The sequence below is a fragment of the Anser brachyrhynchus genome, assembly GCF_964034855.1.
Source record: "Anser brachyrhynchus genome assembly, chromosome: 1".
Taxonomy (NCBI): domain Eukaryota; kingdom Metazoa; phylum Chordata; class Aves; order Anseriformes; family Anatidae; genus Anser; species Anser brachyrhynchus.
The window spans coordinates 35,676,061-35,693,524 of NC_137694.1; the positions used below are offsets into that span (position 1 = coordinate 35,676,061).

A 17,464-nucleotide genomic window follows, 5' to 3' on the forward strand; every position below is an offset into this window, starting at 1 on the left:
AGTTGGATGTGTGTTCATTTTTTCTTAGCATAGAGAGAATGATAATTATGAGAAAATTCTCATAAAGGGTAACAAGTAACGATCAGGCTCACTGGCAACCCTGTTCCAGACACTGGCCTTATTTGGTTTCCTGAGATGTGGATGAAATGCTCTTGGAAGCCTTAATAACATATCTTTTTTGAAGCTGAATCTTCTTAAGCAGAGCAGAAAGCTGTGCCATCCTAGCCAGGACATCCAAAAGAGTGTATTACAGAAAAAGAACCAGAAAAATCAAGACCAGTTTTAAGAGTGAAAGAATAACTGATTCCTGCATTTCCCTTATTTCTTAATAAGGTGATTTTTTTTTTCCTGTCCTTACATTAAGTATATTTAAGGTAGTTCTAGTATTCATAGAGCTTGTAGCAGAGATGCTTATTGTATCAATAAAGAATATGTAAGAGGAATCTTACAAAACCTTAAATATTGTTCGCTCTTGCTTGCATATGCCAGTAATGATGGGCTGCAGAAGTGTTGTAGTACAGAAGTCAGTATCAATTCCTTTGTTTTTCTGCTCAAGTAGAAACTAAGTTAGACTGTATGTCAGCAAGTTAGTACAAGATAGGAAAAAAGTAATTATAGAGGACAGACCTGATAATGACAGTCACTTTCTTGGGATTGTATTGGACATATCCGATGTGTTCCTTGGACCTTCTTGGAGATCTCCTACAGTTGAGGACTCTCACCTTGGAGGCACTGCATTTTAAAGACTGATGACCAAGCCTTTTTTATTTTATTTATTTATTTTTTAATTATTTTTTTATTTTGTTTTAGTATAAAAAGAAAATGAGTTAGACGTAGTTCAGGAAGCATTTCAGTCTGGTTGTTGCTGATCATTAGGACTTCTGAGTGAATATGAGTTAATGAACTCTTGAGGAGTCTTACTTATATGAATGTATGAAAACAGTTCAGTCACCACCTAATCTGTAGACTTCTTCTACCTTTATTCAAGAGTTTTATGAGTGAGAAAATGACAGAAAGACTGTTGGTAGCCTCATTTACAGATGAGTAAGAGTCAGGTTTTGTCTGCAATGCCTTAAAACAATTCCAAAACTGAACTGATAAACTTCATAGAAGATTACACCAGAGGCCCTGAGTCTATGTTTTTTTGGGATTGTTGCCAGTAAATTATCTTGGCAAATGGCTTTATGACTTGTCTCTGCCATTAATTTGCTGCAGAATAAACGAATGGAAAGCTTGCTGCCCTTGAGGAGAGTTTGTTGTGGGATCAGCCTTTCCCTTCTTCAGGAAGCTGAGATTACTGCAGCTTAGTACAGATTAACATCTTGCAGTTTCCTTCAGACAGTGCTTGTGATAGCACTAGTCCTTAGGAGCCAGGGTGTCTTTGTATTAGGATCCTCTGAACTCAATTCTCACCCTGACTCTTCTACATAGTGTTGCAGAATAGTGCTTAAATCATGCATCTGTTCTCATTTTTCTTTTTTGTTCGTATTTGTACTTGAACAGGCACGTTCATTCTAGACCATAAGCCAGCAGTTCAGTGATACTTGGTGGAAATATACTTCCCAGGGTCTCAGACGTAGTGTATATTGTATCTAATCTGATAGGATTGATGCTTTCTGTCCCATAACAGTTCTCTGAGTGAAGCTGGAATAGGAGATACTAATTTAGTTCTTGCTAAGAATAAGAGCTGAAATGCTCAAATATTTAATTTTCATGGTTATTAATAAGTTAATGAAAAAGTATCTTTTGTGACTATTTTTTTCTAGTAAACACCATTGATAAATCTAGATATTTTTTTTTTTCTGGAAGACTGTGCCAGCTACATTCAGTCTCACATTCAAATGTAGTTTTATGAAACCATTGGTTGCGAACTGGTTCTGACCAAAAAGTCAACAAAAAGCCTTGTTTCTAGCTCCTACCTTGCCTACATGTTATCTTTGTTACAGAAGCAGATGAACAAGTTAAACAGTTGCCTTTATACTAAAATATAAGTTAACTAGTTTAGAAGGAAATCGTATTCAGTTGTCTGCAATATCTACAAATATCATTGGCCGCTTGTCATGCATTTCACAAATCAATGGCTGGATTTTTAAAAGATACTTCTAAGCATCAGGTCTCATTTTGACTTTTCATATTTAGCACAGTGATAGTAGAAGAGGATCTTAAGGGGGCAAGGGGAATTCTAGTGTTTCAGCACTGATGTTTTCATTCTGAGAATAATAGTGTTTTCAGTGATCATCAGGAAGGCAACTGTATGTTTCATGACTCCTGTTTTGTTTTCTGTGCTAGTTGTCACAAGGCTTGACTGCCACGGGGCTTTATGAATGTACCAATTTAAAAACATCGAAGTGAGGTTGCTGTGATGTAGCACTGCACATATTAGTTCAAATTAAAGCACTCTTTCATAAATTTGACTTTGCATAAGGAGAATGGAGTTAATTATGAACTTAAACTCCAGTTGTACGCAATAGTTATGCTACCTCAAAATTATGTTTCTGGCAAGTAGAGTAGGAGATGGCAGACCTTTTTATGACAAATATTTCAGGAACAACAAATCTTCCATGGTTCTTCTAGAATATATTTCTGTACTTCAGTTTCACAGAGTAGTCTTTAATTTCTGTGAGGGTGAGAGTTAAATATAGTATGTGTTTGTGGTGGTCAGTGCTAATTGCACTGGAATGTGGGTAGTAGAAGGTTTAAAAAAAACAGACAGATTGATTTAAGGAGAGGAACAGAAGGACTTGCCCTCCCAGCCCCTTTTTTTTTTGTTGTTGCCAATTTCACATCTAATCATTCCCTATCCACCCACACTCCTGTGGTACCACGCTTTGTGAAATGAGTAGACAGTACCTAGGGGTACCTCCTGTCATCTGTTACTTACGCACTTTTCTTTATTTGGTTTGCTTTGCTAGGAGATTCAGGAGGGAATAAAATACACCTCTGACTATTTCCACCTTAAAGGCATGCCAACTGGCAACTTCCTGCTTTTCTTACAGCATGATGTAGTTGTAGGGCCATTGCTACAGTTTGATCTGTATTTTCAATATAAAAAAATAGTAATTCTGATGCTTTATTTGACTTTATAGTGTTTATCTTGTTAAATGCTAACCTTCTGTTTTCTCCTTTTCAAAACAGATACGATTGAAAAAGAGATAAGAAAAATCTTCAATATTCCAGGTGAAAAAGAGACCAGATTGTGGAACAAATACATGAGTAATACTTTTGAACCATTGAATAAACCAGATAGTACCATACAAGATGCTGGTTTATACCAGGGACAGGTACTGTGTAATATTTCCTTTTTTTATATGTTTATTTTTTGCTTATGAAAATGTAGCTCATTCCAATAAATTTTCTGTCTTTTTAAGTGCAGTTTAACTCCTGTCCTAATAGATGGTGTTAGGGCTAGAGGATTTTTTTTAAACAACTTAAAGTAAAAGTAGTCTTTGGGTGTATATGCATAATTAAAGGTGAGTTTAACACTCCTATAAAATTAAAAGTAAATGAATGTTACATTGCTGACTTGAACTTGGTAAAAACCTGAAATAAAATGTTCCTAGGATCCGGGATATGTTCCTACAATGAAACCTAAATTTAGGATAATAGAAGACTCGAATTCCAGTGTCCAGATTTCAGAAAGAAGTTAAGAAAAAAATCTTTCAGATAAGAACTATAGAGATAAGAGCTCAAAAGCCTGTTTTTGCATGAGACTCCATCATCCCTTAAAAATAGCTTTATAGGAAGATTTTTTACAAGATAATTATTTTAACTTTACAAATGAGAGTAAAGCTGTACAAATATAAATGTGATCTGACTGAAGAATTTTATCGTCAGAATGTTTTTTCAGATTACATTGATTCTTTAGTCTTCAAGTTGGGTTTTTTTCAGCAGCTGTGGTTCATGCAGTCATGTTGCAAAATATGAGTTGATAAGATTTGATGGCAGTAATTGTAGACAAGATTGTGTTAAAATATTTCCTTTTACCTTGAAATACTTGGCTTTGGCCTACTCAACAGCAGTATTTATGCTGTGCTTCAGTTTTCTTTTATGGCATGGAAGGTAAGTAATCAGTGCACCAAAATAACAGCTTGAACTATTGTGCCCTTTAACTTCATGCCGCACACACTTAAACCCTCACACAGTTAATTTTCACAATGCAGAGGTCTTGCTGTAAGGACCCAATAAAGATTTGCGTCAAAGATAAAACATGCAAATAGCCTCTATTCCAGTGAAACATTAACTGTGAAGCACGCATGGTCTAATATAGCCATAAAAAGATCTGCAGGTGACATCTGTACTTTCAGCAGAACAAATATTTTTCAAAACAGAGTTTAACCATGGCTTCTGAAAATGCTAAATGCCATGTCAGAGCATGTGTTTGGGTCAGTTGTACTTGCTGACACACAAGGTTGTTATTTTTATTGTCAAGCCTCCTAATTTAAAGATAGTTATTCTATTAGTCTATCTAATCTAGTAGTTATTTTTTACCATGTAATTATAACCTATAAATTGTTTTGAATTTTTCAGTTTGTTTCTGAAGTGAGCCTTTTAGGATTCCATTGAACTTTTACATCTGCATCTTCCTTCAATTTAGTAGTTTCTGAGAATTAAAAGGAAATATTGGTAGTTTTTTTTATTATTATTATTATTTTAGCATTCAGGACCAAAGATAGCAAACCACTATCTTCCAGACAGAAAATTATTCATGATAGAAGGCTGGTTTTCAGTGGCATGTCTTAATGTGTTCAGACTGAAAATAGGATTTCACCTTCAAATGGCAGCATGATTTATGTAAGGTTTTGAGGACAAGTGCATGTGTGTATGTATGTCTGTGTGTAGACACACAAAGATATAGCTTGGCAGTTAGTGTCCTGGAATATCAGCATAAAATTAGGGAGAATTATTTTCATTTGAAAACTAAGAGTTAGATTCAGTTCAAATATTGGAATCTAGTTGCCATTTCAAATGATCTCGGCTATCCCAGCTGTCAATCCAGAAAGGCATGAGCTTTTTGTAGGTCCTGTGTCATGTCTGCCAGCGTAGGGCAGATATCTCAAATACCCAAAGGCGTTTCAAATGGCACTTGCCTGTGTTTGGGACTGAGTGTTCTGTGTTCCCGTTTGTACCAATAACAACTTGAGTTAAATGAATTTCATTAGACAACTGTCCTGTTTGGAAAATCAGTATTAGATGAATGCTTCTTAAAACAAACAAAAAACCCTCAAGACTGTGATTTTCAGAATATCAAGGCAGAAAATGTTTTTGGTTTTGTTTGTTTGTTTATTTTTTACCTACCTGTGTTGCGTGAGGCAAAATTCCTTTGGTTCCATTCTTTAACAGATTGATTGGCTGTTGTAGAAACATGATCTCTACAAATTCATAGGTTCTGTTTAGGTTGGTCTTCTGACCTCTTTATAAGATCTCGCCATTTTACTCTAAAATTGTTGAGGTATATTAAGCGATGTGCTGAAAGTTGCCCAAAGTGTTTTTACAATTTATTTTTTTTTGTGGTAGGTACTGGTGATAGAACAGAAGAATGAGGATGGAACATGGCCAAGAGGTCCTTCAACTCCTAAGTAAGTTGTGAGTTTGTCACGTTCGCTATAGCTTAACTATTTTCCCATGTTATTTTGCTCTAAAACACAGCTGGTTTTAAAAGTGGCATTCTATTTTTAAAATCAACATTTAGATGTTTCAGCTGAAAAAATGCAGAATAGTGTATTTGTTTTAAGTGCTGTGCATTATAGAACATAACATAAAAACGGTGACTTCCTGCATATGCATTGCATAATTTTGTTGCTTTAGGCCAGTGATACACTTTGTTCTGTTTAAAAATAGGGGAAAAAATGTCTGTAGTAGGAAATTGTAAAACTTTGCTTATTTTAGATTTCTGTTTCAAGTGTAATTGTTGGGAGAACATAGATGCATGCATTTTATCTGTATTTTTCTTACGTGTAAATGTTTTCATCACTATCTTGTCCTTTTATCTCCAGAGCACATAATGTGTACACACAAACATTACTTGAATTTCAGTCTGCATTGCCAGGATGTTGCTTTTGCTCTTTGTTGGGCTGTCATCAATTTACAGATTATGATGTTATTTTTCTTTTCTGTTTTTTTCTGTTGCCATTATGACCAGCACCTTGATAACAGCAAGTAAATAGAAGAAGACTTAAGTGTGGCTTTTTTCATTTAGCTGGATACTTCTAAATCATGTTCTCTGACATATACATAGGTTTTGAAGAACAGTTGGAACTTCTAGTAAACTTGCAGGATACCAGCCATACAAATAGTCAACTGTTTTTTCCCCTTTGTTGATGGGTTCTCAAGCATATATTTTACTGAAAAGTTCTTTTAAGTTCATTTTATTCTTTTTTTTTTATTCTGAATTTATGTAATGAGATTCACTGTTTTTAAGACATTTTTGTAGAATCTTTGCTTATCATTTGAAGGGCAGAGATTCCTAATCTTTTTGGCATTTTATCTCAAGCACTTATTGGGAGCAACAGCTTATATTAAGTTGCTTAATGAAGTTTGAGTTGTTCAATTTAAGCATAATATGAACAGTATAATCTTGCTTAGCAAGATATGACAAAAAGAATTGAGAATGTAGAGCACCAGAAAGAATAGGATGCAAAATAATAGAAGTTTAATCTCTGACTTCAAAAAGCATCTAGTTAAAATGTAAGTTCTTAATCAAATTTTAAATGTAGATTTTGAAGTTTATATGCATTTAGGTAACTTGAGTATCATGGCTTCTTTTGAAAGTTTTGATAGCAAGATATTCTCGGTACTGGTAACTGCTTTGATTCTGCCAAATTTTCGTTATGCTTTTTAGAAGGCGTTGAGAAACAGTATGTAAATTAATGTATATCATCTGGAAAATCTTTGGTTGGGGACAAGTAAAATGGCTATAGAAAGTTCTGGTGTCGGAGTAGGCTTATAAGTAAATCGGAAAATGAGGTTGAATGGTTTTACTGTGAAATGGGGGTATGTTTCTGAGATTCGGCAACTGTCACAAACATTGACATTTGGTATTCAGATGCGTTGTAATAATGGAGGGTTTGCAATGTATAGTAGATTCACATAGAAGCTGTAAACAAGCAGTGATGAGCCAAGGTTTTTACATCTGTCTAAAACCTTGTGAAAAAATATAATAAATGTTTAAAAGGGTAAAAATACAATACACTTGCTTTTGAGTCTTCTGTGTGAGATACACTGGGATTGTTAGTATTAGTTTGTCATCAGTAATAGTATGCCCCCATGCACCTTCCTACAGTCCTGTCATTGAGTACATACATTTCACTGAGAGCTGGGAGTAGTGCTTCGTAGTGCCTCTTTTAGAAGAGTACAAATTGCAAGTATAATTTCTGAGTCCAGAGAATAAAATGCCATATTTAAAAAGGTCAAAATGTAGAGTATTGGAAAATGTGAAATATTTCTAATGCTTGAAAAGGCCAGGATCATTTTCAGAACGTCATGTGAGCTTTTCATAGAATCACAGAATAGCCAAGGTTGGAAGCAAGTCTGGATATAGCCTTGTCCAGCGGCCTGCTCAAAGAATGGTCCCTTGGAACAGGCTGCTTGGGTCTGTGTCCAGTCAGGTTTGGAGCATCTGCAAGAAATGTCCTTTCAGTGTCTACCACTGAGGTCTCTCTACCACCAGGTATTTATACACATTGGTAAGATCCCCTCCAGAGCCTTTCTCTTCTCCAGGCTGAATAGTCCTGGCTCTCGCCATTCCTCCCTCAGTGTGTACTGGTGACGGGGTTGTTCCTCACCACGTGCATGACTTTGCATTTCCTTGTATGAAACTTGATAAGGCTCCTGTCTGCCCATTTCTCCTGCCTGTGGAGATCCCTCTGAATGGCAGCACAGCCTGTGTGGTGACAGTTGAAAATGAGATAGTAAGGTGTTTTGCACATTTCCCCTGACTTTTTCTTCTTAGCAGAAGCGTAACAAGCAGTCTTTAAATTGATTGCTTCTATTGGCAGCTTTTATACCCACTGTAGGTGATGGAAGGGAGGCTTTTTTTCCTGAAGAAGCATGTTAAAGGCATGATCATCTTTTCCTGCAGCAAGAGAACATACTTTGAAGGATGCAAAACTGTGACCTCAGTTTGGTATAGAGAAGAACACCTTGGAAAATAATTCTGATTTTCTCATAATGAATCAGTACAAGTGATTACAAGCTCACTTATTAGTGAGCTTTTTATTACCAAAACAATTGTTTTTTTTTTCTTATAAAGGAACTTGGAGGAATTGATTTTAGGCTTGAGATTGTTTTTATATAGGATGAGAGACTGCTGTGCAATTGAGAATTTCAGCTCTATGGCCGGGCTTGTCAGTGCTTAGATTTGTTTTATGTGTACTGTTCTTCTAACTTCTGAACTTAGGTTATTTTGGAAGCAATTGCAACGCCTCCTGTTTTAAAAACAAACACAAAAAACAAAACCAAAAAAAAAGCCCTCACCTTTTAAGTCTACTGATATCTGCTATTATCTCATATTTTAACACTGCTTGTAAAATGTGTTTTTGTCTGGAAGTATCTGAATGCAGTGTACATTTTTTAGAATGTGTACAGGGTCAGTCTTCTGCCTTGGGAACAGCTGGATTTTTGGCACTCCGCAAGGTTCTGTTTATATCAACTGCTTGTATCAGCTACTGGGATTTTGTTGCTCAGGAAGTTTGGCTTCTGTGAAACTGTTTCTAGTGAGCTCATAGTGACTTCTCTTCAAATGTCTTTACTGTCATCCGTTCCTAAAATAGCTATTATTCAGCATTAATGGATAGTTCTGCAGAAAATTTTGTTAAACTAACTCAGTGTGTTTGTATCCTTCTGCTGAAAATTATTTCACGGGTGCGGGGGTTGGAATGTGTGTGGAAAAATATTTTAGTGGTTTATTGTCATTGACATGTTTTGAACTGAGATAACAAAAATCTCAGGCTGTAGTTTGCATAACTGAAGCAACTTTACTACAAAACCAAACTATTTGTGTTCAGGAAAAACTGCAACAATTAAAATCTTCATACAATCTGTGATTCCAAAACGAGACAAGGAGAAGAAACGAACTTAAGCTTTGAAGTTCCATTAGGTACCAAATGAATAGCCAGGACAAGCTTTCTGATAGTTTTTTAAGACGTTGTTATCTGTTTATATGCAAATATATATAAAAGCAAGTTAGAGAAACATAGAAAGAGACTATTTAGTAAAAACTTATTTTCTAATCTTAGAAAGGCGTTGTATGCCATTTTCCTAGAAAACTTAATAAACAAGCATTAATTAATTTAAATCCATCAGGTTCTTCAAAAATTCAAAAATGCTTCTTACATGGCAAAAGCCTAAGAATTTCCTATTTATCATATATATATCTGTAGACAATAAAAGTAATAAATTTAATTCTGGCCTGCTTTTTTAGACATCACTGTGGAGTTAAGTCTCCAAATAGCTAGCTGCTACTTTGCACGATTTACAGATGGAGTGCTGTTAGCTTTAATACATTTCTATGTAAAAGGGAATACGTTGATTTTTTGCCCATACAAAAATTTGAAACTAGAAACAATCCTATATTTTTCTTTCTAAAATAAGTTATTTTTGTCATATGGTAAGGTGGTTTCTGTTTCCAAACGACACGCTTTTATCTTGGAGAATCACTAAAGGCTCTCAACTGATTTTTGTTGTTGTTCTGTTTTGTTTCTGAGCTGGCTCTCTGTATCTTTTTTACAGAAACAAAAAAGAATAAAAGATAAATAGCTATCCCCTCTGAAATAATTTAACGATTGCATATCCTAAGTTTTTAGGAAGCAAATATCCATAATTCTTCAAAAGAAAAACTGCTTGTGTATTGGAATGGAAAGTATCTAAAACCATGAGTTTTAGTGTTTTTCCCCAAAGCAGTCGATGCACAGACAGGTGTGCCTTTCTGCTGACATTGCCGGGAGAAAGATAATTGTGGAGAACAGAGCTGGCAACTGGGGACTTACTTTTAGGTCTTAAATTGTAAAAGCAAGAGCTTTTCTGCCAGTCAAGAGCTAGCCTGCAGTTTGCTGATGCATAATAACTTGTTCAACTGCAATAACCATGTGTCTGAGCCCCTGTGGGTAAACATCAAACATTGGTAATGTACAACAGAGACGTTTTCATGTTAGTTTAACAAACATGGTCATTAATATCAGTTAATACAGGGTTGAGAAGCTCTAACAAATGCATGCCCTGAACTCAATTTTTTTTTTGGTTGCTGCCTGTTAAAATATCAATCTTTCATACTCCCAAAGAAACACGATTAACTGAATTAATTGTTGGTAGTGGGGTATTTTTTGTAAGAAGAGAATAGTCCAAACTGAAATAGGATAAAAATACTAAAGCTAGCTTTAAGATATTAAATCCTATGTCAGCCTAGTTATAACCACACCTTCACAGAATCAGAGTCCTTGAAGATGGAAGGAGTTCACAAGATGATCTCGTCCAGTCCCCGTCCTCAGAACAAGGGCAGCTAGAGCAGGTTCCCCAGGACTGTGTCCAGTCAGAGTTGGACTATCTTCAGGGGTGGAGAATCCACAGCTACTCTCTCTGGTCAACCAACTCCAGTGTTTGTCCACTCGCGCTATAAAAATGATTGTTTAATCACTTTCTTTTTGTGAACATAATCTTATGTTCAGATGGAATTTCATGTATTTCAATATGTACCCAGATCAATATATGTCCAGGTCTCTCCTGTACTGGGGAGCCCAGATCTCGTCAGGGTAAAGTGCTGAGAAGAGGACAAGGCTCACCTCCCTCGACCTGCTGGCAGTGCTCCTCCTAATACAGCCCAGGAGGTTGCTGGGCTTCTTTGCCCCAAGGGCACGTTGCTGGCTCATGCTCGGTTTTTCGTTCACCAGGACCCTAGGTGCGTCTCTGCCAACTGCTTTCCAGATGGTGGGCTTCCATTCTTCCCCTAGTGTGTATTGTTGACGGGGGTTACAGTAACTTTTCTGTATCCTCAGTTACTAAGTTTGTAAGGTCCTTTACCTCCTTGCCCTTCTCATGCTGGTAGGTGAGCTGTTGTGTATCAAACTAGTTTCAATGTCTTTGACTTTTTGTGGTGAGCTCTGGATGCTAATACCAGCTTTTGTCTGCCAAAAAGGAACAGGTTTTTGACTGTTTCAGTGTTGACAGTTGACCATCTTCAACTGATCAGGATTCGTCCAGGAAAAGAGAAGTTGCACGAATCCTTCACAGATCTGGATTAGGCATGAAATGATGTATTTGCTTATCACTTGTTCAAGTGATTAGTTAATATCTTCATTATAGCCTATTATATCAATTTTAAAGCAGTACTGAATCATTTTACATTATAATTTATTGCCCTACCACTCAGTCTGTTTTGAGAGTGGAGAAACAAGGTGGCTGTTTGTCCCATGCCATGCAGAGATAGTCATAACATATCTCAAGTTAGAAGGGACCTACAAAGATCATTGAGACTTGCTTTTGATCTTAATTCTAATACTTGAGTTTTATCTTGTTCTTTTTGGTGTCTCTAGTTGTTGTGTCAGCTCTGAATTGGTCAATTGACTTAAATGAACTGGTCAAAGAGGGTATAACTTGTGCTGAAACCATTTCATTAAGACAGCTCTTATGATAAGCCAATGAAAGACAAGCCCAGCACAAAACTCTTTTGAAGCCTAAACAATTCCATGTTGTTCACTAGTTTACCTTGTTCTTCTGGATGTTGTCTTAGAATTTATGTGCAGAAATTTGATCTAACGTAATAAAATTACAGTTACTTAGAACACTGCTGGTAGATTTGGTTTGAGGCAATCAGATTTTTCTGTGTTCCTGCTAAAGGTTTTTTCTTAAAGGGTATTGCTTTTTATTATAGGGAGAATTTGACTATTACAATTGTGTTTCAAATTACTAATACATAGCAGTCTTCCCCTATATACTTACTAGACTGACAGTTATGATCTCAGACTTTATGTTTTTATGTAACTCCAGCATTGTCCTTGTGAAAGGACGTTCAGTTATTAGCAATAAAGACAAATACTGCCAAATGTATTATGGAAAATCTTGCATTTACTAATACGTACCATTCTGCTGCAGAACATACGCATTTTGTATGTTTGCTAGGCAGTGCCCTAGTGTTTTTAACCAACAGTAGAGTATCTAAAGAAGCAATATATGCTTGTGCCTTACAAAGGTTTAAAAATCACTTTAAAATGTGTTGAAATCGGGCACAGTGCAAAACTCAGAAACCTCTGAAAGGGTCTCTCTGAAACCCAAGCTTTAGTGAAGAATAGGTTATGATTGCGGGGGGGGCTGTGAGGAGAGGAACATGAGGTACACATGCTATTCTTTCCTACCTTTATAGTATCTGTATCTTCTGCCTCTTTCTTCATCAGACCTGTCCCCTAAGTACACTCCGGCTGGCTTTATTCCCCTCAAGTGTTGCAGAGCCTCTGCTATTACAGGAATGCTGTGATTTGATCACTCACTCTTGATGTTTTCTTTTTTTCAGAATAACTGGTAAATGAGATCACTGTGCCTGGGTTATTTTTTTTCCTCAACTCTTTTTCATTTTTTAATTTTGATGGTGGTCTTCTATTGCTTGCTTGATTATGTGTTTTCAAGGAGCCACATGTGTATGTCTGCAAAGATGTGCTTGTAAATATGAATGAACAGAGTAAGTTCTTTGCAAAGTGCTTCTTGAAAATATGCCTGTAGAAGACTGAAGTCATGGTTCATATTAACAGTAAGAGTTAAGATGGCTTTGTAGCTGATACGCAGGCACTGGAGAACAGGTCTTCGGCTTTTCAGGGAACTTGCTTCATTTCACTGGTACAGTCTAATACATTAGGGTGTGTTAAACATAAAATGTACTCTGCCAATAAGTCCGAAATGCTTTAGGCAAGGAATTCTAGCCAAAACTGTTGTCTTCTATGCATACTGAACAGAAATTCAGAGCAAGAATTGCTCTGGTTTTGCTACTGAGAATCTTTCTGGTAGCTTGGCCATGGAAGAGAGTGTAGTCTGGAAAGCATAGTCTAGCTGCCCACCAGAGTGGATAAAAGAGCATTCTTCTACAATTTTGAGTTCAATTGTTGGCTATGTTACTATGTTAAATAGATATCTACAAAGTTTTGAGATAGGGATGATAAATATTGTCATATTTCTTCTTATTTTTTTCTGTTGTACGAGAGAGAATGCTGAAAGAACTCGTTAATGCTGATTTTTTCTTGCAGTAGGGTGAAGTTGAATGAAAAAAAGAGACCAAAATACTGCTTGTTTCAACTATCTCTTTGTAATTGTGTCCTATAATAAGATCAAAATAAATTCCAAGATGGTGGCTTGAACCATGATGCATGCTTTTAAGAAGTCCATACAACTTGTAACATATTAACTTATCCTTTAAACTTCAGAGTAAAATTAAGTATTCATTGATCACATTCAATTTTCATAATATAATTTAACTAGCAATGACACAGATAAGAAAATTATACAGAATTCTTTTAGACTCAATAACAGAGTCCAATTTTTGTATAGTTGATTACAAGAAAGTAAAGCACATACCACTGTTGAAGCAAAGGTTAAATACATGTGAGTAGTTAATCTGATGGAATGATTTTTACATCAAACATTGAAATATTTAGAGATTTGAAAATTACTGTGGAGCTCTTGCTTTATTTCTTGCTTTATATTACAAATGTTTTTATCATATACATAACGTCTACTGATGTCAAAACGCGCTCAATAAGTACAGATAGTGCAATAATGCAAATAATGCCACTTCAGTCACAGAAAATCTAGGGTTTATTTTATATCTAAATGCAGGAAAGAGTTATTGTACTAACTTTAATCATTTAATCTAGTATATTTGGAGTTAAATTTTTATTTTTTACCAGAAACACAGATTACTAAGTATACAGTTGAGAAATGCTGAACTTAAGAGGAAACATTTTTTTTCCATCTTTGCTTACCGTTTTATGCTCTGGCTCATATATGTTGTTTAGACATCTTTGGTGGTGGTTGAATGCCACAGTAACACTAACACATATTGAATTTAGCATACTCCTAAAAGAATATATACTTTGTCGTAGAACCTTGTATTTAAAACAGAGTTGAATTTTTGTTGTACGCTTGATGGCTCATTTTTGCTTAGGAAATTCCTAAGTTGTTGCAGTTTGTTTATTTTTATTTTTCTGATGGATACTTTTGTCATTCTTTTTATACAGTGTTAAGGAACGGAAGGTAGGGCAGTACTTTCAGCTTTAGTGCTTATTGTCCTTTCAGGGTTTTTTGTTATTCTTGTTTTCATCTTCCTTTTAGTGACTGGGGGGACTTCTGCCAATATTGTTAACAAGTTTTCCGACAAGCATTGAAATGTATTAAAAGTTCTGAAGAGCTATGAATTAATTCCACTCATCTTTGTGCATAGGATTTAGCAATGTAAGCAGCTGTAAGCAAATAGAAAGGCTGCACACCTCAGGGTTGTAGGAATCTCTTACTGTTTTACATGTCAGGTCACTGCACCGAGCCTGTCTGAATTTAAGAAGAGATTGGACTGTGCACTTAGTCACATGGTCTGAACTTTTGGGTAGACCTGTGCGGTATCAAGAGTTGGACTTGATGATCCTTAAGGGTCCCTTCCAACTCAGGATATTCTATGATTCTATGATTCTATGTCATCACTTCATATTTGATAGTGAATGCTGAGTTTTAACTAGATATTTTATCATACTGGCAGAGCATCACAGCAAGGAGTAAAACAACTGTCAGTTTCTCTAAGAAACAAATTATTTTTAGTTTTTGGCTGGAAACCAGATTTTTATTTGTGTAATTTATTCTGGTTTCTTTGAACCATTAGACAACAATTATTATGCATCAAGTTTTGAACTTTAAAACAATATTGCATTAGAATTTGGCTTAAATTACAGAAAAAGCTTCAAATTTGTTCTGAAAATTTAGGTTTCCATTCAAAATGACTCGGTTCAAATACCTTCTTTAAAATAACGAATGTGCATAATTTAACTTTTGTCTTGAATTCAAATAGGACTAAACTAACTTCAGATTTTTATCTTGTGGACATAGTCTGTGTATTTTACTTCTTTGAAGATAATGCTCAAAGGATTTAGATTGATAATGGAAATCTACTGGAAAGCTTTTAAGTAACATTTTTCTTCATGTGGTAATACAGCTTTTCTTTTGGAGAGGTTTATTAATAAAAAGTTTAAAATAAATGTGAAAATGTACTTGGAAAAATTCCCTGTGTAAATATGTCTATCTCCTTGCAGAGCTTAGTGCTTCAAATGTGCTTAAAATACCCTGAGCATGCAGAATTTCTTGTCCTAATGTTGTGAGATGTATTTCAAAGCTTTCCAAGGACAGCTGGAGCTTTATCCAACCCAGCTGGAGTTGCACAGGGCCCACAAAAAAGTAATAAAAAAAAAAAAGGCGTGAAGATGCCTAAAAACCATTGAGCCTTTTCCATGGTTTTCTGTAAGATCTAGAAAAGGAAAAAACAAACAGAAAAAGTCAGCAACGTTGCTGTGTATTGTATTTAATTGTTAAATTAAGGGGGTCTTTATGATTGAAATATTCAGTATTCTTATAGTTAAGAAGAAATTACTTAACCAATAGGGATGAGCATTGATGATACTACTTTTGGCTAAAGAGGTTTTAAGGCTTACTTAATATTCTGCATAATATCCTGGAGTTCTTTTAACAATGTTAATAGGGCAAATTTAATGAAATGGTTTCATGCTGCTGTTAAACTAACCTTGGAATATGTGTCTTAAGCATTTCGATGTCACATCTCAACGTCCGTTCATGGTTAAATTAAAAATCCCTAAAATTTTTATGTTAGAAGACTTGCATTCTAGGTTGTAGAACATCAAAATATCTGTTGTCTTACTGTAAACTGAAAGCATTTTTTTTAGCACAGTGGTCTGTGATTTTTTTGTTTGCTTTTTGTTTTAATAGCACTATTTCTTCAACATGATATGAAACTGTGAAACTTTTTAAGTTTTAAAAAATGGGTTCTGAGAGATGTGTGTCATGAGTATTTTTAGTGCTTTGCCCATTTAAAAAATATATATATTTCTTTTCCATGCTTGTTTATATGCATTGTTCTTTTGTTAGCTTGCTTTCAAGGTTTTTAATATCTCAGCATTTTTATCTAATTTACCATTTTCATATTTTTAAAGGTCCCCAGGTGCATCCAATTTTTCAACTTTACCAAAGATCTCTCCATCTCTATCAAATAATTATAACAACATGAACAACAGAAAGTAAGCAAATATATCTTAAAAACTATATTTAATTGAATCACCCCAGTGTGATATAAACAGATTTCCATGTTACCTAGCTTAAGAATTTTGATTTGTTTGGACAGTATTTGGATTATGAATTGTTACTGGTCACTATTTTGCAGTGTAGGTGTTGTAAAGCATGATAGCAGGAAACAAAACTCAATTAAAATGTTTGGTAACTCTTAGCCCTCAGATGCTAAATACAATGCTGAGCACTGTAAGAAAATATATGAAGACTTTATTTAGATTTTTATCCTTCCAAAAATACATTATTATACTGTCTAGTGTTAGATGGGGAGCAAAAAAGTATAAACTGCTTGCAGTTGTGATTGTTGGGTTTTCCCTTATTTATTGATTCTAAGGTATTATGGCAGCATGTATGATAGCACACACTGACTTGAGACCACGGTAGCTGAATTGTTTTAGCTATAATGGTTGTCATAGTAATTATAGCCATGGATTAACTATCAGCAGCATAAATTCTGTGTCTTAGTGCTAGGAGACTTCAGAGATCTGTTTGCGATTGATGTGCTTAAGTATTGCAATGTACAGAAGCTTAGCAAAAGAGACTTCTCACTTTCAAAGGTTTTCTCCTTTCTGTGACAAAATAGAAATTTTATAAGGATTATGATAAAAATCTAAAAGAAGAGCTTTCATATTCCAGTGGCCAACCTAATGTGTAATTTTTTTTATATGTGGCAACTGTAAAAAGTTGGTGAATATAGAAAAACATGGAATTATTTCACTTTAACAGATACTTGATAGAGCATCTTTCAAATACTTGACGCAAGAAAGCATCCATCTCTAATGTAAGCTGGGGGAAATTAAAGAGGCTTATTCTTACTATTCCTTCAAATTGAAAATATTTTTCCAAACATGCATTATGTGATCAAACATGAAGATGTTAAGTATTAAAAAGGTGATACAAATATTAAATATCTTACACAGTATCTTCCAGTTAAATACTGCATTTATCAGAAGTGATTTTTCATAAGGGGTGACGTGTCACTTGTGCTTCTACCAGTTGTGAGTAGCCCCAAGTCTCAGCTGAAATCCATGTAATTAACTGCTGTCTGTTGTACTCTGTGTGAGTGTGTAGTAAATAAAAAGTATACAGTATCTATTGTCTGAAAAATTACTTGACTTGAGCTGAGCCTCTAGCTGAGAACTAAGCTCTT

At 35.2% G+C, this 17,464-nt stretch overlaps 1 protein-coding gene across 5 annotated transcripts in view; it reads left to right on the forward strand.

The window, feature by feature from the left end:
- The window catches only part of USP15 (ubiquitin specific peptidase 15), a 75,189-nt gene that overhangs the window by 25,622 nt on the left and 32,103 nt on the right, over window positions 1-17,464 (forward strand). For 2 of the 5 annotated variants that reach the window (XR_013945210.1, XM_080576947.1), the window contains exons 5-7: window positions 3,136-3,281; window positions 5,515-5,576; window positions 16,182-16,265. Coding sequence is in view for 4 of the 5 variants with exons in the window: in XM_080576947.1 (XP_080433073.1) it covers window positions 3,136-3,281; window positions 5,515-5,576; window positions 16,182-16,265 (292 nt within the window). In the remaining variant the exon portion in view is untranslated. Of the gene's footprint in view, window positions 1-3,135; window positions 3,282-5,514; window positions 5,577-6,139; window positions 6,291-16,181; window positions 16,266-17,040; window positions 17,096-17,464 lie in introns of those variants that run through there. The other 3 variants (XM_080576948.1, XM_080576949.1, XM_080576946.1) reach the window with 3 other exon arrangements.